Source organism: Diadema antillarum, unplaced genomic scaffold (assembly GCF_040938485.1).
Source record: "Diadema antillarum isolate AM-2024a unplaced genomic scaffold, OU_Dant_1.0 scf00000064, whole genome shotgun sequence".
In the NCBI taxonomy this organism is placed as follows: domain Eukaryota; kingdom Metazoa; phylum Echinodermata; class Echinoidea; order Diadematoida; family Diadematidae; genus Diadema; species Diadema antillarum.
Window position 1 is genome coordinate 571512 of NW_027270953.1, and position 25492 is coordinate 597003.

General features: G+C 37.8%; 1 protein-coding gene across 2 annotated transcripts in view; it reads left to right on the forward strand.

Annotated features, from left to right (window-relative positions):
• The window catches only part of LOC139716372 (long-chain-fatty-acid--CoA ligase ACSBG2-like), a 56799-nt gene that overhangs the window by 8349 nt on the left and 22958 nt on the right, over positions 1–25492 (forward strand). The window contains exons 1-7 of one of the 2 annotated variants that reach the window (XM_071627919.1): positions 4226–4437; positions 5463–5708; positions 7131–7195; positions 19149–19387; positions 20384–20472; positions 21976–22177; positions 23459–23608. In XM_071627919.1, the coding sequence (XP_071484020.1) occupies positions 5584–5708; positions 7131–7195; positions 19149–19387; positions 20384–20472; positions 21976–22177; positions 23459–23608 (870 nt within the window). In that variant the 5' untranslated portion in view covers positions 4226–4437; positions 5463–5583. Of the gene's footprint in view, positions 1–4225; positions 4438–5462; positions 5709–7130; positions 7196–19148; positions 19388–20383; positions 20473–21975; positions 22178–23458; positions 23609–25492 lie in introns of those variants that run through there. The other variant, XM_071627918.1, reaches the window with a different exon arrangement.

Sequence of the window (25492 nt, forward strand, 5' to 3'; positions counted from 1 at the left end):
GAAATCCAGAGGTGTGAATTGAATTCTGACAAGGTGATAATCTATTCGGCGAAATTCCCCAGGACTTGATGGATCAACCCTCTCCCTACCTCCACCTATCAAACCCTTCACCCCCAACCCCCCCCCCCCCCCCCCGCAAATTATCCCACCTCTATTGACCCCTTCTTGTCTTCAACCTTCTTGCCTCACCCCTTAGTTCCCTTGTCCTCTTTTGTTATCCCTTGTGTGTGTTTCTTGTTGCCAGTGTAAGAGATTTAGCTGGACAGTATCATTTTTATCACAAAGGTTGGTATGACTGGCAATACATTGTACATATATCACAGATCCCTGTATCCCATTGGAAAACACTCATATTTAACAGGCCCTTGCAAGCAGCCTAATCTGGGAAAAAATATTAACGGTTATATGGACCTCTTTCAGCCACCCAACCACCTGTATCGTACATATTGCTTCGGTGCACATACAGATAGATGTATTCGCTGATGGACAATTCTATTTTGCAAACCTGCACTAGCTGTGTCTTTATTTTAATGTATTGTGGTGGGCAACTAATGGAAATCAATTTAATCCAAAAAATTATAATATTTGGGGATTGGTTCTCTTAAACAAGGATAATACAGGGTAAAGGAGTGAGGGATGAGGGGAAGATAGATTGCATGGTAGAGTTGGGTAAGGGGTAACTCCTTTACCCCCTCAACCTTGCCCCTGCAGTGTTGGTAGAGGAAAATGATGATAAGTAAGGCACGCATTCTGCCACATGCCTGTTATGACACGTGACACTCTTCAATTTGATAGATATTTTGGGAAGAATTAGGCTGGTAAACTTTCTTTCACCTCATGATTCAGTGTTTAGTCATTATAAGAAGAGGGCCCAGAGGACCCGTCAGGATATCTTATCTTGATTTGAAAATGGGGGGGGGGGGGGGGGGGGGGGGGATCGAGGGGGTACTCCTGACTTGCCAAGGGTGGAACGTCTTTTAATCAAAATCAGGGAAGGGAAGAGGTAAAGATGATGTGAATGGTTTAACCTTGGTGGAAGACTGGTTTCATCATTGTGTGTGTGTGTGTGTGTGTGTGTGTATGTGTGTGTATGTGAATCTCCGAGAGACTTTCAAAAGGATGACATCATTGCCTGGTCTAATTTGCATAATTGATTGTTCAATACAATTTCATTCAAGTCATTTTTATTCCACATGCTTAAAAAAAGTATCAAGTTTGCAAGGAAAACAGACGAGACTATTTTTTTTTTTCGAGTGAAAGCACTGTGTAGCAAAAGCAGGTAAAATTTTAAATGTCTAAGTTCTTGCATTCTATACTCGGATTTAGAAGAAACTCGCTGTTAATATCGTGCTGTACTCTTTTTTATAGAGTCAACTGGCATTAATGAAGTGGAGTTTACCTTTAACGTTAGTGCTTGTGACTGGTAATTCATTATTTTGTGAGACATTTATTTGGGGCATTGGAGGGATGCAAAGGTCTATGGTTCTGGATGTGTGCAGTATCGGAGTATTCACGGTACACCATTAATTAGGATTGGCTCTCTGACATGAATTTGTCCTCGTCCTGCGGCTGGTATGCTAATGAGTGTCATTGATCGTCATGGTAACCATACTGTCATTGAAATGGGATCGGTGGCAGGACATTAATGTTTGATAGAAACAAGGAATCAGACACCTTTTTGCAATGTTCAAATGAGACGAATGGATGATATGAAGAAAGGGGTACAATTTGTAGTTCCTACTTTACAGTATAGTGTGCACAACTACAAACACCGTGTTTGAATATGTATATTCTTTATACTCATGTGAAGATTAGCAATGGTACCAGTATATTGATTTACTCCGATTTAGCTGAAAATGATCTTGAATGAAAGAAGAAGAAAGAAAAAAGGGAGATAGAATTTTGCACTCTCATGTGACAAAATTGTAGCATTAGAACAATTTCTCTTCCTCAAAAGATGCAGCTCAGTAAACTTGGATGGTGCATGGCAACAGTGCCTTCTGATCTGTGCTATGAATGTTTTCATCAGTGGAAGGATACAAAACATTTCCACATTCCTACAGTAGTGTTGCGTGCTATTCAATTTTAATGTCTCGATAGGACAGTTGCCATTTCATGACATTGCAGTATTTACTTGACATCACGCTGGTGGGCTGGGCACCTCACTCTCCTACACTACAGTATGCCATGTATTCTACCGGCAGTCCTATTGATTAGACAAATCTTGTTATGGCAGAAAGCTTTCCCCTCTCCCAAGTCTTGATTCAGTCTCTTCTCGAGTGTTATGTGGGGCCCCTCCTTCTTGCTAGGTTCATATGATTACAGTATGTTTTACACTGGAGATACAATTTTGTACTGTGCAAGATGATGGAAGAGAAGAGAGAGAGGGGGAGACAGGGATCACAAGTGAGAGATGGATAGATGGATGAATAGATGATAGATTGATAGATGGGTGGATGGATGAAGCGATACAGCTGTTGGTATAGTGTAGATGGATGAATGGATGAATGGTCGATGAATGGCTTTTGATAGAAAGATAGATAGATGGATTGATGGATAGATGTACTGAAAAAAATTGGAAAGAAGAGAGGAAAGATTTCAATGATAAATATTAAAATAGTGCTCTTTTGTATAGGTGCATACATTATGAAACAAAGTATTGTAAACCTGATGAGGACTGTCTAAGAAATTTTTTATAAAGCAGTCATATTGTTCACCTTATGGTGATAAAGATGTCTTCCTTCACGAGTGCATTCTAGTATAGGCCCTATAGTTTGTAGGTCTGGCTGTAGTATCACAAGATTATGCCAAATGAGGACAAAAAATGTATACAAGTTAATTGTAGTTGATAAGGATGCACACATGTAGGTTGTATGTATTGCAGTGTCAAATCAACCCTTTCCCTGCTACAAGTGCTAGAAGTTTTCACCATTGTTGGAAAGGAAGGAAGTGTGAAATTTTGTGATAATAGATAATTGAAACAAACACACATGCACACATATGTAGGCCTATTAAGTATGGCATTATGAGTGAAAGTGGCTTCATTTGGATTTATTGAAAAATTCCAAGAATGTAGGAACCAAAGATGGGGTGATTTTAAGCTTTTGTGCTATTATGTGTACATACAGCTGTATGTACAAAATACCTTGTATGCATTGCTGAGGTATTCTTGGCGATTTTATACACTCCTCATACAAGTTGTATGGGGAAATAATCACTGATGTGAACATCCCTTTTACTGGGAAAAGGACAATTCAGATAAAAAGGAGTACTTACTCTGAAAAAGTTTGTTCACCCCCAGCAGCCTTGTCATTATGGCTTGCGGTATGGTGTGATGTGGATAGTCTTGCAAAAGAGTCCTTTTGTATCTGTTGAGCCCGGCAGTGTGAAAAGTTAAATTGTATGGAATGATTTTTACTTTGATGGAAAAATAGACTTTATAGTTATTGGTGAAATTAGTGATCAAAACAGCATGTTCTCTTTCGTACAATCAGTGCGTCTGATGTACATGTACAATTTCTGTTCAACTGCAGACTGAATGATGCAGACTGGACTTGTACAAGTAAGCAGCCTTTATGTAATTCAAGTGGCACCATTCTTCAGATGGTATTGTTCTCGTTATTGTCAATTGGACATTCGTGACCACCATGACTTTGTCTTCTGTGTCAAGCACATACGGCATGGTGTAAAAAGAAAACTGTTTTAACTTCAGTAGAAAATATTGAAACAACTCTGTTGTGCAATGCATGACAGCCCAGATGTTGTCTCTGTGCAAAAAGAACATTGAATGTAGATCCTACAACTTGTATGCCATTGGATTATCATGGAAAGTACACCGTTTCTTGAAGAAGATTTGTTTTGCCTTGAGCATTACGCATTAGATGTCAGGTTTCCCAAAGACACTGGTATGCAATTTCTGCAACACTCATTATTCTAAATCAGAAAAAACAAAAACAAACTTGTAATACAATGTACAAAACTGTACATGTGTCTAGGCTTTGACTAATGAGCACAGTAATCATTTACCTCAAAACTCTGGAAGAAAGACTATTCAGTTGTGTGCACTAAGCCAAAGAAAAGGCTGTGTGTAGTCTGTCCATGTCAAGTTTGTGTGCTTTCTGCTGATACACACAAGCAGATGTTTATATTAGATTGCAGCTGATATTAATATTAATGAGGTCATCACTCATTCATTGGGGTCAGACACGTGTCCTGTTGTCCACGTTTCTCTAAAGCTATGCCGGATCTGATTCAGTGGTAATAGTGATTTGCTTGGATGGGTCTGTTTTTTAACACTGGTCAGTATATTACATGTGTGTCTATCTGTGGTGAGTCCTGAATGGGCGGTTGAATCTTCTGTTGAGAAATCTGGTGAAAGCAGAATTGGCGTGCTTTATATACAGGCAGGTTTTGTGCCTTTTGGATCATCAAAAGCTGGTAAGATTCATCTGTTGTATGTCGGACATTCATGAGATCTTCTATCTGTGTTTCTGGTGTCAAGCCTTGTGTGAATACAGTAAGTCATTGTTCAGTCAAACTCCCTATACTGTAGATTAGTGTTTTGATGGTTGTAAACAGTGTACCTCCATGGGGATGTGAAATCTTTGTGTGTATGTGTTGGTTTACAAAGTGTGTACACTTACATATTGTATACTTGTAGAGAAGCTGAAAAATTTGAGAATACTATTCTTCAACCTGAACTACAAAATTTGTATCAAGATTTTTTTTTTTCTTAGATGTCACAAGTCAAGTGAAATGCACACATGTAATGAACAATTAAAGCAACAACAACAACAACAAAAGCGGTAGCAAAAGCAAAACATACATCCTAGTTTATTCAACACAAATGTGCTGGATGCATTCATGTACTGTATTGATGTATCCAGAATGGATAGTCACTTGATTCTCCAGACAAAAGAAAAGTTTGTAGTAACTGATCTCAGTCTGTCACTGTGGCTTTTGATTGTGCCTTCCAACCATTGTCTTTCTGCATCTCAACTCTACGCAAATATTTCATTTGTGAGATGTGTGATGTGTACAGCAGGGCCTAACTTATTCTAAGTCAGCTACAGTGTACTGTAAAACACAATAGACTTCTACTTTTTGGCATGAAATTTTCTTGAATTTGAGCCGACAACATTTTCTATGACATGAAATTTATGCGAATTGGAGGCGGATGATGATAGAAACCTTATCTGGATTCCCTTCATCTCTGGATTTTCATTTGAAATCTTCATTTCATACAATGATGAAATTTGATGGAAGCGGAAAAAAGGTGATAGGTAAATAGGAAAGTGGTTGCTGACTGGTAGAGTAGTGAACTCGGAATGATATTTATGTCTGATAATTGTTGGTTATGTACAATTATTGTGTTGCATTGTAATGCTGCTGAAATGAAAATAATTATGAATTCAAGAAAATTACCCATGATTATTGATGTTCTTTATTAATTTCCATTGCAGAAAAGTAATCTGTGAATGCAATCTGAAGTAAGCAAGTGACCAAGATCAAAGGAAATAAAAAGAGAACTTGGAAACCATCCTTAAATCTACCAATAGACGCCTGTGAGACAGCTTTGAAACTATGGCAGAAGTTGAAGAGAAACAGCAGGACGCCCCGTACGACCCTAATGACACAATGAAATCGATCACGTCGGAGGATGTCTCCCTGCCGAATGACACCGTTGCCTCCCCCTCACCTGTAACCAAGTAAGTCACATATTTCAGGGTGTTTAAGCAGTTATTAGAAAAACTAAAGTAATGTCCTGACAATGTCCGAAAAAACAAAATTCCTTGCCTCGGACAATTAAACAGTGCCAGGAGATTACAAAAGTAATTCTAAAGCAAAAGTTATGGTGACAACGTCCGAGCAACATTTTGCGGGGACCGCTTTCACAGGCAAGATTACCCCTACGCTACCTGGATGTTGTCACAGTGACAATAGTTTGAAAAGCTCTATTAAAACAGGGCTTTAGTCTTCACAGACATTCATTCTTGCTGTCATATTTTTGTCTAGATATAATCTGTCTCTCTTTCTATCAATCTATATATCCATCTTTCTATCTATAGATCTATCAAAATATTCCTCTGATACACACACATATATATATATATATATATATATATATATATATATATATATATATATATATATATATATATACATATATATATATATATATATATATATATATATATATATATATATATATCTGTTTATCTGTCTGTAATCTCTCTAGTCACTACACGTACATGCAATCATTTTACAATAACTTGCCCGGGGATCTACAAATTAAATGTATTCATTTTCAAAAGGAATTGATCTCTTCAGTCATTGATATTGGTGTGTTTTGGAATGAAAATATGGATTAAATGATTGCAAGGGATATTACGCTGTTTTCATAGTATGTGCAGTCAGCACCAAAGTTTGAAGCAATTACTTGTTCTTATCATATTTTAAGAATTATATCATCTGTTTTTATCTAAATTATCCTAAAAAAAAAGGAAAATGTGGATTATTGAATTATATGACTTTTATTCTTCCAGTAAATTGGGAGTCTGAATGAAGGAACCATTTTTGATGTGTGGAAAGCCCCCCCCCCCCAAAAAAAAAAAAAAAAAAAAAACACTAAAAAAACACAAACAAAAGCAAAATTCTAGGTGATGAGTGCTTTGTTACATAAGTGTTTAGGTTTTATTTATTGTCAAACTTTGTGGCCAAATTGATGAGTTGTGTCTAATTAACAATGATAAAAGTACAGGGAGACGAGATATATTTCATATAGAAAACATTTTATGAAATAGAATCATTAAAAAATGATTCCCCTCAATACACAAGTACTGTCAATGTACAGTAGGCCCTATATAAAAAAGTGGAAAAGTGAAAGAAAAAGAAAAAAAAGAAGAAAAAAACAAATCAGGTCCTAAAGGGTAAAAGCTGCCTAATGGTATAATGACCTTGATATGAAGGAGGTCACATTTTCTTGTTTTTTTCCTCCACAATAGATCCTGACGTCAATTTTTGTTGAATATCTGACCCATTCTTTCAGAGTGTCGCTTTGTGTGTTTGTTTGTTTGACCGTGATGGAGTTCAAGTGGAATTGTGTATTTTTTTCTCGAAATGATTTACAGTGGTCACACAAATGGAAAAGCAAATGGGGCAGTGGTGGACAAGTCTGCCAAGAAGTATGGGCCAGGTAAGTCTTTATCCCCCCCCCCCAACCTACATGTATTGTATTTTGTGCTAAAGAAGTCCATTACCAGAAGGTCGTATCTCCAGCTGCTAGTTGTGGTGACCGACTTCTAGTCATATGAATGAGTAAGACTGGAAAACACTCGTCATTGCCTGTGACAAATCAGGGAGGAAATGGAAAATAAAGATGTAAATTCAGATTCATGTCATCTCAGTCAGGATAAATACAGAGTTTTGTAGATATCCCTCAACAAATCAAGAATAAGAGCCAAGAATGATATCTGCCACCATTTCAAGGCAGACAAGCAGTCCACTAAAGATTTTGGACATAATCCAACTAGTCTGTTTTCTACAGGTCTACAAAAAAAGAAGAAGCACAAAACAAAACAAAACAAAACACACACAAAAGTCCCAAATTTTGGAATACGTTTAGCCTGTGCCTTCAAGCTAATTATTAGCAAAGCTGAAATAAATCAGCGACAGTTGGTACTTGAGGATAAGTATGTCGGAGGAACTTCACCACGAACCTCACCGCCATCACAGTGAGGGGACAAAATTTACTTCTCATCGAGTCATCACTTCCTGTGGTCCCCACCCCAACTCCCCAGGGAAGGGAAGAGGGTCAGTGGGTCATGGCAGTGACCGACTGCCTGTGTGCAGAACACCGAGTTTACCTCCTTTTCTAGGGACAGGGTCACCCGGCCAAAGTCACCTTGACCAAGGTGACTGTAAGGTCAGATTGGTCAGCCTGTCCGTTTAACCCCCACCCCATTTCTTTTGGGGATTTCTGGGGCGCACATGTTCTTTTGCACCCCCTTGTTTTGTGTAGAGTGGCTAGAACCGGATCTGTCTTTCACAAACTGTACGCGTGTGTGGCTACATCGAAGGCTTTATAGGAACACCATGAGATACATTGTAGCTTTCTGCAGCTTTCTTTTGTGACCTGAAGAATTTCATACATCCTATAAAGTGCATTGGAATCACGATAATTTGAATTTTTTTTTCTTTTTTGCTTCGTCTTAAATTATGCAAATAGGTGATCTCAAGATTAATTTTGATAGGGGAATAAAAGCCCATTATTAAAACTACAAGATTAAAGTGCATGCTGGTGATAACACTTTATTACCTATGAAAGTCTTTCATTTCATACACTGTATAGACAGCTCATCAAGTCCTCTATAAGGTTAGGCTATCCGCTAATTGATACTTAGCTTCACGTATAGTTCACATTATTTGTCACTTTATCAGTTTGAAACCTGTACTTCAATGGATTGGGTAATTGGTGACCAGGGATGACATCCCACAGCCTTTTTATCCAGTGGAAAAGACGCTCTAAAAATGTTTATTTATTGTTATTATGATTATTCTTATTATCATCATCATTATTATTCTACCAAATTGTTTTGTTTTGTGTATGTTTGTTCATGCATTGTGTATGTTTGTTCATGCATTTAATATTTGTCCCCCTTTTTAATGCAAATGGATTGGATAACATACGCAGTACACGTACCCTTGGAATACACTGCATTTCTGTGCAGTCATACAGCCCAGATGTCCTTTTGCAGTTAAATTTTGCCCTAACTGGACAATGCATTTCTGATATTAAAACAGAAGATCAGGGGGGCATTTCATGAAGCATTTTGGTCGGATATTTTTCTGACAAACTGTTTACAAGCTACTGAAATCCTTGCATCTGATTGGCTGAGAGCAAATTTGTCCGACAACTTTGTCGGACAAAATGCTTCATGAAATGCCCCCCACGTATGAAAATGTAGTATCGCTAGTAATAGAGTGAATATCCATCAGTTTAAAAAGAGAGAAGTATGGGCTTTGAAATGATGGTGTGTATTATTAGACTGGTTTTGAATCTAGAGAGAATTTTTCATGGAAGCATTTTATTGAAAACCCCTGTTCCCCCAGCTTTGGTAGCGAATGAAAAGAATGATAAAAGCTCATTGCCTGTAACGTTACTCTGTCGTTTAAAAAAGTTCCAATAGTCAAAGTCGCAATGCACAAAAGATCAACCAAAATTAAACAAATGCAAACAGAAATATTGGAGAGGATGAGTTACGATACCTAGGGGCAATTTCTAACAGGCTCTTGAAGGAGACAAAACATTACTTCGCTTTATTGCTAGAATGAGCGATAAATCATGTTGTGGCTTCATCATGTAGACATAGCTAAAGATGGCAGCATAGCAACAGTGTATCATAAATCTCGACTCAACATAGATTGTTGTAAGATAAGGCAGGATGAGGAATGATCGATGATTGATATGTTTATTTGTGTACTGAGTTTTGTTGAATTTTTTTTATTTTTAGAGTTTAATATTTGAGTTTACAATGTGACATTCAGATGATATGCTTGGATACATTTACAAATTATAAACAATCTAGTGACTCTATGAGAAATATGGTGCTGTATTAAACAAACGTGGTTCTGTGTAACATGTTACTTGTTACTTGTTGAAATAATCCCAAAATTGCAGCTCTGTTGAAGCTATACCAGGATGAACAATCCTTGCCGTGCGTCAACAAGGGTGCAGAGGTGCCATAATCGTAGCCCACATATATTTACAATAAAAGTGGTTGAACCTGTGCAAGTTCAAATAAGGTTGGCTCCTTGCAGAACATTGGAACCAGTGTTGCTTTAGTCTATTAAAAGTACATTTTGTACACAGAGTCTGGCAATAATGACTGGGCAGACTTATTAGTGATTTTTCTGGTTCACTACAGGTATTTTTAGTTTTTTTTTTAAAGTTTTAGTTTTTCCACTTTCAAGGCTTCGTCCCTGTGCGCCCCCATGAATGCATACAGGCTGTATCAAACAGTGCTTACTCATTGTGAGTCATGCGTACCAAGTGTAGGCAAACAGTGGTCTGAGAAATAGCCCCTTGTATGGTTTCCTTTTATTCTACAGAATCCTAATATGTGCGCAATACAATGTATGTCGGTATAGCAAAATCGTAGGACTGTACACAGTTTAAAAATGTGAAGTTCTAAACCCCTTTGATTGCCTGTAACAGGTAATAATTGAAGCTTAGGTTTAATAATGGCATGCATTTTTTTTTTTTATCATTCGGTTCTTTCTTCATAGGATCTGCCTTTGGTTTACCGACTAGTATTTAAGGAAGGATTTCTAATCATTGCTTCAATAGTACATGTAGCTACCTTTATCTTGAAGTCATAAAAGTGAGCCCAGTTGTTCACTGGTAAAAGATGGATGAGATATTTGTATCTTGAGGAAAGCAGTGAGGGAGAGTGTCTTTGTTTGTGTACAATGTATGTGTGCAATATTTCTGTATTGTGTTTAAAATGTTTGTATTAGTTTGATAACGGATAGGCATACAGTATTCTCATGGTCGGACATCCGGGTATTTTGCGTGTCACGGGGTCATGGATAGCGTTGGAGTGAAAACAAACCACTCGCGTGAGCCTGGAGTGAACGCTGTACGTGTTTTCTGCCGGGGCGCCCCGCGAGCATAGCGCTAGCGCAAGCTGGTACTGTAGCTGTGCGGGCGGCAGGATTAGGCCCTAGGCCTACTCTAAATTAGGCCCTACCCTAAGTACTACAGTACTAACGTTAGACCTACCTGAAGTTTCTATGAGGTACTAAGTAAGCGTAGATATCGGGGTAGGGCCTACTCAAAGAGGTTCTACTGCACATCTGGCCATTTTGTCGGGTCGTTGATCCAGAGTCCTGCCGCGATTTCATACGGGCACAGGTCCAGTCCGGCCGCCTTAAACTTGGCAAAATACCGGGACCGATCGATCGATAGGATCCAGATTTTTAGAATATTGCTGGCAAGACATGATGCATGTATCTCATGAATGATGGCACAAATGACAAAATGAATAATGAAAAACAGTCCCCATGTCTGAGCTGCGTAGAGTTGCACATAAATTATACGCGTCGCACATGCACAGCATGCAGTATGCGCATTATGCAGGCTTAGCGCTTGCAAGCTGTTTGTTTTCACTCCAGTCGACCGGAAGTGACGTGTAGCCGACCGCAAGAATACAGCTGTAACGTGTGTGTTTTTTTTCTTTTTTTTTGCGTGGTGTGTCTGTGTATGTGTGTGTTGGTGTTTGTTGGTAGTGTTTTCTCTTGTATGCGTGCATTTGAATGCAAGTGTGTGGGTGTACAGTATGTGTGTTTGTGGTTTTCTGTGTGTTTGTGTGTTTGTGTGTGTGTGTGTGTGTGTGTGTGTGAGTCTCCGTGTCCAGATTATATCAAAGGCTCAGGGATATGACACTGACCCTTATAGATATCGTGACAGTGGCTGTGAAGTGAAGGTCATACAAATATACAATCAATTTACAAATTAGGCCAAAATGACTCTGAAAGGCCTGTAGACTACAACTTCGTTTCAAGAATTTGATGTCCTACATACAATGTAGTAGTATGGCCACTGTCCTGTGTAAATGAATTAGCGTTTGATGCTATGGAAGATGTGATGTACAAGTATGCATTCATTGTACATCAATGGAGAATGGATTTTCGGAGAATATGAAATGGCTTATGCCATTCAAACCTTGAAACTGAAAGTGTGATTTTGGGAGACACTCAAATATAATGAGGTCACAGCAACATAAGCTTTTTTGTACGGGATAGGTAGTGTCCACTGCTTTCCCTTACAAATCTTACAGAAAGTAAACTGCAGGGTTTATTAAAGGCATGGTACAGTATTGGTGGAGATGAGAACTGGGCTTTTAGCTTTTTGCGAAATACCAAGAAAACACTTATGAAATAGTACAGAACATACCATTTAAGAGGACTACAAAGTTTATTTGATGAAAATTGGGTTTGGAATGACTGAAGCATCCAAAAACAAAATAAAACAAAGCGATAGTAATAAAAGGTGAGTCCCAAACTTTGCTAGAATCACTCCGTTTTGGATATCTCGGCCATTTCAAAACCAACTTTCATCAAATGAACATTGATTTCCTCATGGAATTACATGCTCTTTTACATGTATATATCATAAGAGGTTTCTTATTATCTCACCAAAAAATGTTAGAAACCTGAAATTAGGTCTCAACTGAAACTATACGATCCCTTTAAGAGTTGAGATATTGTTTGGAACATTGGGCAAGCTAAGGCTGAAGCTAAGCTCGAAATAGGTGAGCTACAATGTGTACAGTGCAGGCCAGTAGTCAAATATGCCATAGCAATCTCCGTAGAATGGAGATTTAATTAAACTCACATGCCTCATCTTGAGACCCCAGGCCAGGAAACGTCTTGGGAAATTGTTGTAATAAAAGTTCCAGCCTACTTCCACTTTCGAAATGCTTCTCTTTGGAGCATACTGCTGAACAAGGCTGGAAAATTGCAAAGGATGATTTTAATGATAACCACAGCCATAGAAAAACCCCAATACTCAAATTTCTCATCCCATTGATACCCAAATATAGTAATCCAAATGACCTTTACGTGTCCTAGAGATTTTGTGCAGTGTACAGTAGTACTAAAGAGCGGAACAATGAACCACAGAGACAGCTGGTCTTGTTGTTCTTTTATTGTTTTTAATAAGAGTAACCATATCATGTGGTTGAGTGTTTATTTCAACAATGATTTTTGTTTAAAAAAAAATAAAATTAAGGCCCACTACAACATCTGAAAAAATCCCATAAGAATTACAACTTCACATTCTTATCAAAAGAATTGGATTTTTCTGTGAAATGGATTTATAGTACGCTGTAATTGTATTGTACGAGAAGGTGTAATGTTTATGCAATACAAATTTGTACTTACAGGGTATCTTTTGTTCAATCTATTTCATCCTCATCTGATTGAGAAAAAGATGGTTGTCCTTACAAATTTCAGACAAAGTCCCAAAATTATACTTTGCCTTAGTAGATAAAATACCCCACTTCCTTTGACTCTTTTTGCCAAAAACAATTGGAGAAGATTAAACCATTGAGTTTTTAATACAAAACCTGTAGATTTGTGAAGTCTGACATCTCTCTTGTGCTGGAAATGGGTAAATGTATAATGATTCAGTATGAATCCTGCATACTGAAGGTTTTGATTATTTTGTGAGAATGATGCATCAAAGTTTCCATTATCACCGAGCCTCCCGTTGTGTGTCATTTCAATATCCTATGTGCAATAGATAAATCATAACTACACTGTATCTATTAACTAGTCAAAGAGCTGTACAAAATAGGAGGAGGAAGTGATCAAGCATACAACATGTAGTTTGTTGAACTGCGTATCCTCATGCATGTTGCATATTGAAACTGCCAATATTTCATGATTATTGATAACATTTTTATTCTTAATCAGCAGAAGAGAAGCACATCACTTTATATTAGGTTTCTGTTTGTTTTTTTTTTTTCAGTTGTAAAATGTGGGTTAGCAATGAAAATTCAAATTTTACTAAATATTCTCCCACCACAATCTAATAGTTGTGCTTCAATGTTAATAGCAGTAATGACAGTGTGCATAGTCAATAGGGAGAGCAATATTTTGAGACTGGTAGTATTAGTGTATGCATATCCAGTATTCCCCCCCCCCTCCCCCCCCCCCCCCCCAAAAAAAAAAAAAAAAATTACAATGGGACCCCCTGCAATGATATATCTTTAAAAGACATTGAATCAATCTAAATACAAATTCAAGGTATGAAACTATAACTCATTGCCCACATCTATTAAATACAGAAAACCCCATTCGATTTTCTTCAGTGATCAAAGAGAAATGAGGAATTTTGTAGAGGATGTATGTCGAGAATCTCTTCCCTCCAAGTTCTGTCTATTGTATTCACACACAAAATCGTGGAAGTGCTAAACTTGGAAGAATCAACTCATGGCATGCTTTACAACAATCCACATTTCTCTGTGACCACTTTACCAAATTGAATGGGGTTCTCTGCAAAATAGAGCTAAAATGTTATATTTTAAGACCCTGAAGTAGCATTTAGACAATATAATCATATTGGGTCTTACATCAATGCAGAAATCTGATTGTAATATTTTTGGGGACATACTGTGTACAGAGTATATTGTACAAGTGTATACACACTTGTACATAGCCACTGTACCAGTACAGTAGCTTGAGTCTTTATACCCTGGTGTGGATCTGAAACTTGTCTATGGTATTACATTATGTACTGTACTTGGCATTGTGATGATTTAGGGGATTTCCCATCATTGCTTGTGACACAGCACAATAGTTATGAGAAAGAAAGCTAATTGAAGTATTCACTTCCACATTAGGCTTTCTGTTTCGTGATTAACAAAGACCTTTCATTTCTTTTATCATACTCTCTTTTATAACAGGCTTATTCCTCATCTGATCACTGGCTGTTATGTATTGGATCATAATCTATACAACTGTAATATTACAGAATGTGTCTGTATGTGTGTGTGTGTGTGCATGTGTGCATGAATTTTTTGCAAGGACCGTTCAAAGAATATGCATTAAAATGCAGTTTTCCACAGACCTTGAAACTGTGATAAATTGATACCTCACCTAACGCTGACAAGTTGTACAGCAGACCATCCAGGTAGATTTGAAGGAAGTACTGTAACAGTGGAAATTTTCGTGGTGTGGCATTTTTTGCGCATTTCGCGCAACCAGAAGCTTGCACGAAAATAAAAGCACGCAAATATTTTTGCTTGCCATATGTTCCAGTAGTTGATGTCTTGATTCCGCGGAATTAAAAACCCTCGAAACTCTTCTTACCTGGCCGAGCGTGAACAATTAGTAGCGCAAAAATATGTACTTTTACAGTAGATGGTTTCATAATTCTAGAGTCCCTGGCAGTGTACCATAATTTGGCCGTGGGTCCTTAACATGGGTACTGTACTTTCTAGTGAGATATATGTTTTGTATGTAGCCCATTTGGACCAATGTTTCTTGGTGATAATAATGATGATGATGTTAATAATAATAAAGATAGTAATAATAGTAATAATGATACAGATAACATTGTATTTCTATAGTAATGATGATATATATTGTTATCATTATCATTAACATTTTGAAAGGAAGGAGCTTGGTTGAAATACCGACCATAAATACGCTATGCCTGTGTCTTGAGGGTCCTACGTTGTATTATTGATCATGTGCCACACAATGTCCTCGATGCACTGATGGCAATCTGCCAGCCAAAACCCCATCTACGTAGGTCGACAAACTTTGCAGGCAGTTTGTTGGTGTCCCATCTCCGTGGTGGAATGGTCCTCTCTGTGAGTCACTGCTAAAAAAAGAATTTACTCCAATTAAAAGTTGGTTCATCTCACAATTCTTCAACGTGCTTGTTTTATGTCCTACTTTAACAATACTTCAACCATTTTTCCAGTTTGGTGTTACCAGTAGTACTTCATTTATGAATCAACTTGGACGAGAAAAGATATTTTACTCAAAGTACGATTGACAGTTAATGAATACTGGTGTAGTATCTTGGGCTGTGATGTGGCTCAGTCGATAGCATATCTGCCTTAGAATCCAAATGACTTAGATTTGATTCTTGTTGTGTCTTGCTGAGCAATGTTGCGTGTAATCATAGCACCCTTTCTCGTAGGCGGCAAAGCTCGTCCCTTGGATAGGACATTGAATGGAAGTTCCGTGTGTGATTTTAATAACCATTACTCATGCTTGTACACTCTGTAAAAGATCCCATTTCATTCATTCATCGCAAAGAGCAGGATGCTTTGAACCCAGTCAAGTGGTCCACCTACCTACGTTGTACATACAGTACATGTACCCACACAAGAAAACAGATTTAATATTGTGCTGTAATGATGTTGACCCCTCGTGGTTTGCCCCGGGTGACAAGCATAGTTGGCAAATGGTATGAACTATTAACCGACAATGTGCCACATGAAGATGAAGAAAAGTGTGGTGTGTTTGCTTGTATTTTACATAAATCTTGAGAAATCTTAATTAACACTTCTGCTGAAATGCTTGAATGCCTATATAAATGTCTTTAATGTATAAAAATTGTTCATTCTTAAGGCTTTTTTTTTTGAAAGGTAGTTTGTTTTTAATGTAGGCCCCTATGTAAACTTCTCTGCAGAGTACAGCTGTAGCGACGCATCTTGAAATCATTTATCAACTTAAAGCTTTCAAAACTTCTATCAATTCACTGTATGGTAATAACATATAGTATAGAAATGACAAAATTTTCTGGAAAAATATTTACTGAATTGTGTGAAAGGCTATTCAGGCCTCTAAAGATAGGGTTATTCATAGGATGTTATTGCTGGTAATCACTCGGTTATGCTACAAGGGCAAGTTTTGAATGCATCGTATCTCTTGTAAACAGAATTGAGTGTTTTGTGCATGGCTTTTTAACCCAAGCTGGCATCGACCTCACGGAGGGGTTTTGTGACAGGCGAAATATTGATTGTGCAACCAGCTCACCCCTTACCTGGCGAACGGCTCGCACAAAAGCAGTCTCTATTTACCATGTTCTATACACAGACCACGTGTATAGGCCATTACTTGGTTACAATAGAATTTTAGCGTCCCCCAGCGAGAGAGAACTTACTGTACGGTTGAGCGGTTCCCACTTTAAATCAAGAGAGACTGTTTACAATATGTATTACAGTGGTGTAAGAAGACGGTTTCTCCCTGGGAGTATGGATGCGATTAGAGAGTTTGATGTGAAACTGATGCAAGTTGATGCCTTCCTAGTGGATTAAGCTAACTATCAAGAGTTTGCCTGCATGTTTGGATGCATCAGAGCTGGTAGAAGCTAAAAGTTTACCTTGTGCCTCCGCGATTTGTGTGAAGTTCTGGTGGTTGAATCGGCATAGAAGGAGAAACGTTCACCATGGTTAGGCTAGCAGGGAAGTCGGGAAAAGTTACACCTCGTGGAGAATGGAGAGTCAGTAAGTAGTGATGTTATAAACCTTTCCCCTAATTTGCTCCTTTTCTCAGAATTAAGCAGAGGATCCTGAAATGAGTAATTAAATACCGATAGTTAATATGGACTGTGCTTGGGTGCTGATAAAGTACATTGTACATGTACAAGTTTGTATTATTATTTGTGTGCATGCCTTCACATGCATAAACATTGTACTATAGTGTATATCACCATTGCAAGAGTTGTTGATTGTAGAGAAAAAGGTACAACGTACTGAAGGTATAGGCCCCGTTTCAAAAAACTTGTTATCAGTGACAAGTTGTCATAGTTGTTATAAGCTACAGAAATTCTTGCATCTGATTGACTAGGAGCAAATTTGTCACAGCAATGTGGCAGTTGTCATTGATCACAAGTTTTATGAAACGGGACCCTGATCTTCCAGCTTTGGTCACATGGTTTCTCTTTAAAACAGCAATGGTGTAATAGTGCAGGTACATAAACATAAGCTACAAAAACAAGAAGAAGAAAGTAGCCATTATTCTTTATTTTTTTCCTTTAACAGAGAATAAGGAGTGTCGTTCAATTCTGTTGAATGATGCTCGTTAATAGTGGATGTAACTTTAGTACTTACATGTATACAAATACTGTTAATGATGTGTTTCACTATGATGTGAAGTTCTAATTTTAAAACCATGTTGGTTTTAGTTTTAATAATTCCAGCAGTAAGATTCACTCAGTAGTGCATGTATGACTGATTTATAACGTGTAATAAAATATTACTTTTTAGGGGTTGTAATGGACTTATTATGTCCACCACATTTTGTTTGTTTGTTTTTGTTTTTTACTTGTTTTCCTGCTATGTTTGGTTTCATGCTTAGAGTCATGTTCCTGTTTTTCCTGTTTGTGTTAATGTGTCATCTGCTGAACTGTGTAATTTCACAACTCAGGATCCATGACATACACGTGTACATGTTTGAAAGATGAGTTGAGTATACCGGGTACATTTACTTGTTATGGGTCTGAATTTTATAATGTCCAGTACCTTTCTATGGAATTCATATTTGAAGTGACACATTGGTAGGCACTGTCTTTCATACAGGAATCTCTCCTCTGTGTTTAGATGTATTTTTCATCTTGTGGTTATTGTAAAAATCCAGTCACCAAATTTGTCGTATTGGTTATTTCTGCTAAAAGGAATGAGTGGGTTAGAAACTAGAACCCATTTATTCCAGTTTGATCATGAGGGACTGGTATGCGTGGGAAATGGTATGTAGAAATTCATGCATAAAATCACAGGTTATCCATAGCAAAGAATTAATAGATTTTTTAATTTTTATTTTATTGCTAGTGTGAAGTGGTATGAATCATGCATAAAGTCATGGGTTAACCATAAGAAGTAATTAACAGATTTTTCCCCCTCTCTTTGTGTGTGTGTGTGTGTGTGTGTTAGTGTTTTTGTTTTTTTTTTAGCTGGAGATATTTATTTGTTTTTTTTATATACATGCAAGATGGTCAAAAATATCTCAAAGTTGAATTCAAAAACTGTTACAATTTATGAACAATCTTGTAACTAAAACACAATCCTGTGCAATAAAATGTATTCCTTAGACTGTATGTACGGTATATTACCTCTTCAAGTCTGAGAAGCAATGTATCTACTGGTTCCATACGTATGTTTTATCAAAAATTGTACACTACTTCTGTATACTTGTACATTGCATACAGGTGTACTATATGTTTCGTACTGTTGGGCACAAAATTGTCTTTTATGTGAGTCCTGTATTGTTTGCAAATTCTTTGTTTCGGTTGGGGGAGTTTTTAAAGCCTCTTGATCACGAAATCTATATCTGATTCTTGAATTGGCAACAAATTCAAGAGGACACAGCTCTCAGTTTCTCTTTGATATTGGCATATTTTTGTGATTTTTTTTCTTAAGATTTGTGCAGTCTTTATTGAATTTAGCCAGTTCCTTTGATCTTTATCCAGAATACACTGTATGTTATGCAGAGAAATCCTGAGTATTGCCAATTTGATGGCGACCATGGATGACTTTATGGGTGAAATCCCTCCCCCCTCCCACTACTCCCAAGGGATGCTATACAGCAATTCATTTCTTTATTTCTTTATCATCCCATCATCTCAGGTGAGCTGGCTGACGCTGACAGCGTGTGGACAGTGGAAGGCAGTGGGGCAGTCGCCCTCAGAGAGACAGAGGAACAGTACAACCACCAGCCCAACACCGTCCATGGTCTCTTCCACAGGATTCAGCGTGACTACCCAGACAGCGTCGCCATGGCGATCAAACGGAAAGGTGTCTGGGAAAAGTGGACCTACAGAGATTACTGGAATCAGAGCAGAGCTGCGGCCAAGTCTTTTCTCAAGGTCAGTGTCTTCTCAGACTCCTTGGTCTGGCTTAGTGTTCTTCGAATTCTTACGAGGCAGATTTTCAAATTTCTTAGTTTACTACGTATGTATAACGAAAGTTTAGTATTAAACTTTTTGCATCGTTTGTGAGTCATTCCTTTTAGGTGTTATATTTGTGTCATACACTGTGTATAGATGTGATTATTACCATATTTGTTGTTGTTGTTGTTGTGGGGGCGGGGGAGTGGTAGAAGAGATAGGGGTTAGTTGGGTCAGGTTAGAAATAGACATAAGTCAGTTATGAAATTACAAAGTTTCGCCCTTTTTCACAAACAAATTTTCACTGAATTTTCATGTTTGGCTTGAAATCACTTGAAAAAATTGACTCCTTTGCATCAAATTGTGTAGAGAAGCAATAATTGAGTGATGATGACTGTCGGGAGAAAATGTTGCAGTATGCCAAATTGTTGGCCCTAATTATTGTTCTTATGACACTTTTTTATGCTTCCAGTAAACTGGGGGGGGGGGGGGGGGGGAAATGGTACCTTGATGGTTTCATCAGGTCAGACTGTTCACATCTGAGGTTATGACCAATCCCCTTTAATCAGTAAAAAAAAAAAGTGAAACTTCCCTAAAAGTCAATAACTATTTCCTGAATAAGAGGACTAATGGTCTTATTTCAATGAAATTTCTCACATTCCAATTGTCTGATATCACTCTGGTTATTTTGAAAAGTGAAGTTCAGTATGGAGTGGAATTTAACATGAAGGCTAAACCTATTAAACCAGAATATGTTGTCATTTTGTGTGAATGAATGTGTGGTTTATATCAGTATACAGTGTACATGGCAACAAACACAATTGCCCTATGTGTGTTAAGTGCATTAACCCTTTTTTGTGCTATGGACTTTGGACAGTGTATACAATGCCATGCGCTTTTCTCTTCCAATCAACACTCAAAGCACACAAGGGGTTAAAGATATGTTTGTATGTTTTTTTCTTGTCTGCATCACAGCTTGGGTTGGAACGATTTCACGGTGTCGGAATCATCGGGTTCAACTCCCCGGAGTGGTTCTTGGCAAATATGGGTGCCATGTTTGCAGGGTAAGATTCACTGTCAGAAGAATTAACTTGGCACCAGCAAAAGATACATGTATAAAGCGCCCTGTCATGCTTAAATAGAACGGAAATGATGGTAGCCATTAAAATTGTCAAGTGATTTATACAAACTCTCTCACGCTAACACAACTAATCATTGTGTCAGTAACATTAAACTATACCTTTATGCACTAGAAAACTGTCAGTATACCACATCGCTTGACGATAGTATAGATTACATACAGCTATAGGTCATCACAAAATTGTTACAATGGGCTATGTGTACCGTGTACATGCCGTAGGTTTAAATTTTGATTTTAATTGTTATTTGATGGATTGTGTTTAAAAAAAATAATAAACCTGTGGACTTCTAGGACACTCTTTATCCGTTATTCACATTTTCTACAAAGACTTTAGAATGTTTCCAGAAGTACACAGAAAGTGCTACGCGCTGTACATGTACATGCAGTGTATGCTTTGGAGGCTATTGTGTGTGTAAATGTTTACAACATCTGTGCATTTCCACTCTTAAAGCATACAGCTCTGTCAAACTGTCATTTACATGATTGACTGAACACACACACACACACACACACGCACACGAACCCCACCCCCCAGAATTCTTTCAACTTTCAATATAATCCTTCTGAAGTGTGCTATTTTCATTTAATCAATACAATTTTGACATGCTAGTATGCAACATACTATGTGTTTAGAGTTCAAAAACCTACCAAAAATCTGACACTACATTAAACTCAGATGTATATATTGCACATATCAGAACTGTGTACATCATCCAGTGTATTATTGTTTTTTTTTGGCCACATAGTTCTTGCAATCTGCATACAACCATTATTTGTGCCTATTCATCTCAATTGATTGCATTGTATAGGCATGACTGGGTTCCATCCATTGAGTTTTGTAATCACCTATTATCCCAGGTTTATTTGTTTACTTGTGAAGAATTTTTATTCGTTTTTTTTTCCATGCTTCATTTCACTCCTGTCTTCCAGTATGTCACTTTCAGGTTAGCAATGTGATGCTGGGCATGACTCAATGGGCAGGATAAGAGGAAACATGTTTTTTTTCGAAAATTGACACCATTTTTCTTTTTTTCAACTTAAAAAAAGCCTTTAAAACATCAAGAATGAAATCAGGGTAGTACATGTATTTGTCCAGGTCCTGTCCAAAATGAGTTCCAGGTGATGTTGAATGTATCAAAACTTTATAGAACTACTAAGTCACTGTTGTAATGTGCTCAGTAGTTAACAGATGAGCATGACAATGATATCCCCATTTCAAGCGAGAGATTGCTTAGCAAGATGTAATCGTCACTTTTGAGTTGGTGTAACTCCTGCTACTGTTGCTATGATTACATGCCATCATAGTTTACTGCTATCTGGTGTATACCATAAACTCGTTATAGGTCACATTCCTGTATCCTAACAATTTGACTGCACTATGAACCCTGCCTTTAGCGTACTTGTATTTCCCCTTGGTCCCATTCAGAGGGTTTGGTGTTGGCATCTACACCACAAACTCCCCTGAGGCATGCCAGTACGTGGCCGGGAATTGCAAGGCCAGTGTGATAGTGGTGGAGAACACGAAGCAGCTTGACAAGATCCTCAAGGTATGGGACCAGCTGCCCCACCTCAAGGCCGTGGTACAGTACACGGGCACCATTGAGAAACCCATGGACAATGTCTACACCGTGAGTATATCCCTACACACACTTTTCTCATTATTATGGTATCATACCTGTCAGTGATTGCATAACTTTCTCCTTTTTCAGCCTGACTATACCACTAGTAAACTGATTGTAACTGAATGAGTGCACACGGCTAAAGTATGCAATGGTGACGTCAGTGAACGTGATTACTGCAAGCCACAACTGAATGAACAAAGTCACTTAATTGAGCAATGATATCTCTGAATGGTCGATGGTTCCTGTCATTGGTAAAAAAAAAAAGAGAAAAGTTTCAATAGTTGTTTTATGGGAGACCCTTTCAGACTGAAAAAATGAATAGATAAATAGTTGCACTTATTACATCTGTGTATTAAGAAGTTTGCCTCTAGAGTCTAAAAAGGGTATAAGATTGAACCAAAAAATAATCAAATAAAATATAAAACTGAAAGGTAGAGGCTATTTATACAAACAAAAACATGTTTACCAAAGAATGTCCATGACCTGCTCATTTTATGATTCTATGGTTTTATTTTGTTTATTCCTAAAATAAGGCACTATCTGTGACAATAGCATTCCTCAAATATTTCTAGATATGGAGTACCAAAGTGTGATGTCATAGCCATTCATTGCCATAGAAACTGGTTGTAAACAACCTCACCAGGCCAGATCTCTGAACACTATTGTTGCTCACCATGCTCACACCTGGTTTCAACTTAAGCTATAACAAAAGACTGTGACATCATCACTTTGGTACTCTATTGGTCTCAGTGTGTTGGTTTAAAGGTTAAAGGGATAATACAGTATTGGTGGAGATGAAAATTGGGATTTGAACTTTTTGCGAGATACCAAGAAAAGACTTAGGAAATAGTACAGAGCGTACCATTTTAAGAGGAATTCAAAGTTTATTTGATGAAAATCGGGTGTGGAATGACTGAAACATCAAAAATCAAAGTAAAACAATGCGATCGTAATAAAGTGTGGGTCCCACACTCAACTAGAATCGCTCTGTATTGGATATCTCAGCCATTTGAAAACCAATTTTCATTAAATAAACATTGAATTCCTCATGGAATTACATGCTTTCATATTTCATAAGAGGTTTCTCATTATCTCACCGAAAAATGTTAGAAACCTTAAATTAGGTCTGAACCAAAACTATACAATCCCTTTAAAGGAGTGTGGCCTCTGTGAAGTTTGGGGTTCAAAGCTTTTTTGCTTCCTGCTCTCACTTTTCAGCAAAATTGAATGGTTTGAGTTTGACTGACTGAATGTATTAGATTGTTTCTTGATACTTTTCCGCATTAGTGGTCAGATTTCCTGCAGCTGGGCTCATACATGACGGATGATGAACTGGACGCTATCATGCAGACACAAGCCCCCAACCACTGTTGCGCCCTCATCTACACATCGGGGACAACAGGCAACCCCAAGGGAGTCATGATCAGCCATGATAATGTGAGTCTTTGAATTTACCTTTTGACCCTCGTCCCTTCAGTACTGTAAAACGAGGAATGTTCGCGTGCATTTTAATTGCGCAAATTTCGCAAAAGCCAAGATTTGCGAAATTAAAATGCACGTGCAAGTTCTTGTCTACACTATACGCATTGAATGTTAGAGGCAACTTGCCAAAATTTCATGGCGGGAAAATAGAATGTTTTACAGTATGCTCAGAATTTGTGGCATACTTGTGTCTTCAGTTAGTGTCGCTAAACCAGAAATTTTCGCGTGCATGAAACTTTCGCAAATTTCGCGAGAAATCAAGTTTCGCGAAAGTTTTTCGTCTACACAGTGTATTGAATGCAGTGGCAATTCCAGAAAGTTTCATGATGTAAAAGAGGCTGTCGGCTGCGATATGCGAAAGTTTCATGGTGCGAATGTTTCTGGGTTTACAGCACACTGTGCCTATTTGACAGCCAGCTGTAAGATTCACAAAATATCGCAGATCCTAGAATTCCATATGTGTTTCTTGATGGAATATATGTTTTTTTCTTTTTCTCTTTCTCTTGTCTTTCCCCCTCGTTTCCCCCCCCCCCCCGCCATCTTTCTCTCTCTCTCTCTCTCTCTCTCTCTCTCTCTCTCGTTGAAAATACTCAATTACCCACCTTTCCTTCCGCCTGGAACAGGACTCTTAGAGAAAATCTATTGTGATTCAAAATTTGGAGATCGATGAACGTAATACAGGATGTAATAATCTTGAAAGTTTTTTTCAGTGTAATTGATCCAGGGCCAATTTTCTGTACTGAAGAGAGACTGAGGTTTACTCAAAGAATCGTATGTTTTCTATGAATCATGATTGACTGGAAAGTCTGTGAATCTGCTACAATGGGGCCAGGATTTTTAGATGGTTGTTTGTTATTCAAGACTTAAAGATCATGCCCTCTTCGTGCATTTTTGTTTCCCACATGATTTGGGACCAATGGGATTAGTTCTTTGCTAGGGCCATAAATTGTGTACCCATTTAACATTGAAGTTTATTACATGGACTTTATCTCTTTTGTAGGCAATGCCTGCCAGGGAACCCCACAATAGATTTATAAATAGTATACTGCTGCATGTCCTTGAATGTCTGTGAGTGTTGTATCTATCAGCAGCCTTTCATGTATGACTAGTACATTCTTTTTCTTTTTCTTTCTACCAAAGCACATGGTAATACATGCAGACCTCCCAACTATTCTGAATTTTGAAGAAAGAATCAGAACTTTGACCATTCCCAGCTCTTGTTTTGGGAAGAGTTTCCTATTCTTATGCCTCCGCCACGAAGTGTCGCAGGAGGCATTATTCTTTATAATTTTACTCCACACTCCTATAGGAACTGTTCTTTGTTTCTTACTTGTGAGCCAAAGCCAAATGTGACACTGCACCTCAAAACAAACAAAAAGTCGCCAGACATGAATTTTCAGTAAAGACCATATTCTGAAAGAGCAGACTTTAAGCTTTAAAATGATGTATAACTCAAATCAAACGGACTCTCCTAACCTACCTAAATATTGGAAAGAAAGCACAAACTCAGGAAAAGTGTGAACTGAGAAAAGAGGCTCTGAAGTACAATGTCTATTCAAGCGCTTAATCTTTACCAAGCCGTACTGGCTGTGTGATGACTGGAACAAAAGACAGGAAGTAAACCACCAGAGTAACAACAATGAAGAGATTATCAGATTAAACTGAAATTAGACATGCCTCATTAACACATTCTGTCCATAATCAATGCCAGCTTTCAAAGCAGTAGTGCTATCCTTTCAAAAGTTATTAGAGTTGAAAGTGAAGAGTGTTGACAAGGTTTTTCAGAAATGAAAAAGGGATTCTAAAGACACACCTAATTACACTATTCTACCAAAAATG